Source organism: Nicotiana tabacum, chromosome 13, assembly GCF_000715075.1.
Source record: "Nicotiana tabacum cultivar K326 chromosome 13, ASM71507v2, whole genome shotgun sequence".
Taxonomy (NCBI): domain Eukaryota; kingdom Viridiplantae; phylum Streptophyta; class Magnoliopsida; order Solanales; family Solanaceae; genus Nicotiana; species Nicotiana tabacum.
Window position 1 is genome coordinate 26,616,643 of NC_134092.1, and position 4,223 is coordinate 26,620,865.

Sequence of the window (4,223 nt, forward strand, 5' to 3'; positions counted from 1 at the left end):
AAGTAGCATGCATGATGATTCCTAATTTTGAGGCATGGGAAATGGCTGGATAGCTGGTTCCATGCCATATTTTGTTAATTGATTAATGTTGTTAGAATTTAGTAACATTTTCTTAAATCTTGTATAGTTATGTTTTCTTCCCTATAAATAGAACTCCTCCTTAGCCCAAAAAAATAAATAAAAAAATACCTTAATCTTGCAGAAACAAAAGAATCCAATTTTTTTAAAAGGAAATTATCCAAATTCGAAATGGCTTTATTGGTATCTTGGAGACCATCTGCTTCTAACATTAGCAGTTTCCCTTTTATGGTCAAAACATGTCCTAAAACTGCAAAAATGGGTTATTTCAGTAACAACATTAGTTGCAGTGCCATTTCATCAGTAGCAACTATGGCAGGTCAAAGGAAGCTTCCCATATTGCTTTTTGACGTTATGGACACTATTGTTCGTGACCCTTTTTACCATGATATCCCCGCCTTCTTCAGGTATTTACTATATGTACCCCCTCCCCCACATCTAGCTCTTCTAACGCCCCGATTGGCCATTAAAAAAATCATTTTTTTTTCGAAATTAATGTTTGTCCATGAAATTTTTTAAATTTTACTAGAAGTTGAATTTCATATTTTTTTCTGAAATTTGAAAAACTCCTAAAGATTATTTTTCAAAATTTTCACTTCAAATCATTCACAAAAATTCAATAACAGGTCCAAATTGTATTCATAACAATTCCAAATTGTATTCATGTCCAAACACAACTCTAATTTTTAAATACTATTTTCACTTAATTTTTTTTATTTTTTCCCGAAATTTCATAATTCTTATGTCCTAATGCCCACTAACAATCTCTTAAACTTGGTTTAAGTTTTCATTTTGATACCTCAATTAAGGCTAGTATTTATTGAACATTCCAACTTAGTTCTTAGTGTACCTATTAAACACAAAAATTGACATGACAAAAACATTGTTTCCTTATTTTTCCTTAGGCGCGTGAATTTGTCCCAAATTAATATTTTTCCTCTTTTTTTTTCCTCTTAAAAAATACACATTTTTAAAGATATACTAGTACTTACAGTCAGCACCCAGTATCAAAATGATCCCTTCTCCTAGTGTTTTTTTCTCTCTTTTTTCTTCTAATTTTTAGCTTCTAACTCATTTTCTCCTGTTTCAAATTGAGATTTTTTATTCAGAATGCCAATGAAGGAATTGCTAGAATGCAAGCATCCAACTGCCTGGATTGAGTTTGAAAAGGGTCTTATCAGTGAGGTATATTATATTGACAAGTGTTTCTACTTTTAACTATTTCAAGTAGCTACACATTAGATTTAATAGAGGAATATAACCGCATTGGTATTATGTTTAATTATTCTTCTGTCGTGGAAGATGATGATTAATTATGTCTATTTCTTTTTTTGATAGGCTAAATCAAATATAATCTAACCTTATACACACTATTTACTAAAGGGCACCTACACATTTTTTCCAAACATTTCAACATGGTAGTTTTGTGGTAAAGCTGATAAGGTTCTTGGGATCGAATCTCACCGTTACCTATTATCAAAAATGATTTTCATGTGCTTGGCCAGCCCGCACGTAAGGGGTGCGCTGAAAAAATAATCAAGTAAATAAAAGTGTGCTCTATATATCAGAATAAACTTTTTGATAAAACAGTCACATAATTTAGTAAACTGGAAAAGAGTTAATTATTTTCTGACTTTGCGCGTCAACTATTTTTTCTCTCTTTTTAAATTATAAAAGTTTGTTCTACTACTCTTTTCAGGATGAGCTAGCTATGAAATTCTTTAAGGACGGAAGATCTTTTGATTTGGAAGGTACGTTAGAATATTCGTGCACCTTATCTCCCATAAATAGACCTGAAATAACCTGGAATATTTTTAAATTCCGCAAAACCTTATTTGAATGTTAGGAACTATTATGCTAAGGTATGAACCTATTTTCGCACTTGCTCATCACAGCATATATACGTAGAGATCAGGGGCGTATGTAATATATACGTGACGGATTCAACTAATTAAACTCATAACTTTTGATGAGCAACATAAATTTATTAAAGAATATAATAAATAGTAGATTTTAATCCATAACTTTAAAAATATAATGAGTTCAAAGCTAAAAATCTTAAAGGTTGAACCCATTAAAGTTTAAATCCTGGATCCGCTTCTGGGAGATATCTCTGTATTTAAAGTAACTCCTAAACTATCACATACCAGTTTATATTAGCTACTTCACTTCAGTCTGAACATTATCTTTAAATAAACAAATAATCATCACCCCATTAAATCTATTAGCATATTTTGTTTGTTCATTTGTAAACTGAAAAAACCATTTAAGTTTTCTTGTAGGCCTCAAAAACTGTCTGAGAAGTGCATGTTCCTACATTGAAGGTGTTGAAGGATTATTGAATTCATTAAAAGAAAATGGTTATGAAATTCATGCTTTCACAAATTTTCCCATATGGTATGTTCAATTTAAATTAAACCTTCATTACTTTGCAAAATATATATATCAAGTCTTTGAAACTTTGTTACTATTTATTTTTCAGGTACCAAATGATTGAGGACAAGCTAAAACTCTCAGATTACCTATCTTGGACATTTCGTTCTTGTGTATTTGGTAGTTTTCTCAAAAGAAGTGGCTTAAAGATTTTCACTTTTATACTTAGCGTGTGTTTGGTATATGAAGGAAAATATTTTTTTGGAAAATTTTTGTCGAAAATCTCTGACACCTAAACTTGTGAAGCGCAAGAAATAATATAAAGTATGAACTCAATTGGAGTATAAACCTTATTTTTTCAGTTTGTTATCTTAACAGGAAAACGGAAGCCTGATCCTGAGTTTTATTTGGAAGTTGTAAAGCATCTTAATGTAGAAGCTTCCAACTGTGTTTTTATTGATGACAGGTATGTCATTAATGTTATTTACTTTTAGGATAAGTGGCATATTGTTAATTATTTACACTACTAAAATGCAGTTCTATCTACTCATTACCTTGGCTGCAAAAGGACCAAATTATTACTTGATCTTATGTCATGCGGAAGCGGAACAAAGGCCGATTCAAAATTTAAATTTAATGGGTTCAATTTTTAAAAATTTTATTATTGAACTCATTGTACTGTTAAATTATGGGTTCAAATCTAGTACTTGTTGAAATTTTAGTAAAATCTTGGGCGAACTGCAACAATAGCCACTATTTTGCCCGCTATTTAAAATATATACACAATTTACAATGTATTTAAAGATTAGTCAATTCATTCAAACTTCAGGATAAGTATCCTAAATTTTTGAGCTACTAATTTGAAATTCAAAACTAAGTGTCCTGAATTTCTGAACTACTAACTTAAAATTCAGGACATAAGATTCAAACTTATGGACACAATTTTCAAACTTTAGGATACGATGTCCTGAAGTTTGAACTTTGAAGTTTAAACTCTAAGACGTCGTGTCCTGAAGTTTGAGCAAAATTAGCTAATCTTTAAATACATTGTAAATTGTGGATATATTTTAAATAACATTCTTAAAAGTGACTATCTGATGCCATTTCCACTAAAATCTTTACATATAAATCCATATTCTGTGTTAAAAGTTACGGGTTCAATTAGCCAAAAGGCTACATCCGCCCCTGATACAGAAGCTATGATATTTAAGTTTGTTTAATATAAATTTCTCATACAAGTTATGTAATGATCATTTAGGATGAGGAATGTTGAAGCTGCAGTTGAAATAGGACTCAAAGGCCTTCAATTCAAGAATGCGGATTTGTTACGGACGGACTTGTGTCTTCTTGGTGTCGATGTTTCAACAAATGAAAATCAAGATTTGGCTGATGTTCGTCATAAAGTTATATGTTAATTGATCAATTATCTGTTTGTTAACTTAAGAAAGTGTCCTTTTATCTTTTTTTTTAATAAGGTAATATGATTTTCTCAACGAATAATAATAATAAGGTGTCCCTTTTTCTTAAAGCAACAAATTTTAGCACAATTTGTTCTAGACAAAACGATGTCAAGCTATATATAAGCTCCAGTTCAGCGTATGTTTTCCACCATATATATCTAGCATTTTGGAGTTCACATGTCGATTTAGCATCGAATATGTAACATAACAAATAGGAAGGAAAAGGGTTGGGTAGAAGGATAAATAATATACAGACATCAAAATGACTCTAAGGAAGGGGGAGAAAAATTGAAGGACTACTTTATATTAGGA

The 4,223-nt window shown here is 30.7% G+C and overlaps 1 protein-coding gene across 1 annotated transcript; it reads left to right on the forward strand.

The window, feature by feature from the left end:
* Positions 1-222: 222 nt before the first annotated feature.
* LOC107761659 (flavin mononucleotide hydrolase 1, chloroplatic) lies at positions 223-3,943 on the forward strand. The gene is made up of 7 exons (XM_016579904.2): positions 223-485; positions 1,188-1,263; positions 1,778-1,829; positions 2,361-2,475; positions 2,561-2,631; positions 2,830-2,917; positions 3,710-3,943. The coding sequence occupies exons 1-7, from the start codon at positions 250-252 to the stop codon at positions 3,864-3,866; spliced, it is 795 nt and encodes a 264-aa protein (XP_016435390.2). The 5' UTR covers positions 223-249; the 3' UTR covers positions 3,867-3,943.
* The last annotated feature ends 280 nt before the right edge of the window (positions 3,944-4,223 follow it).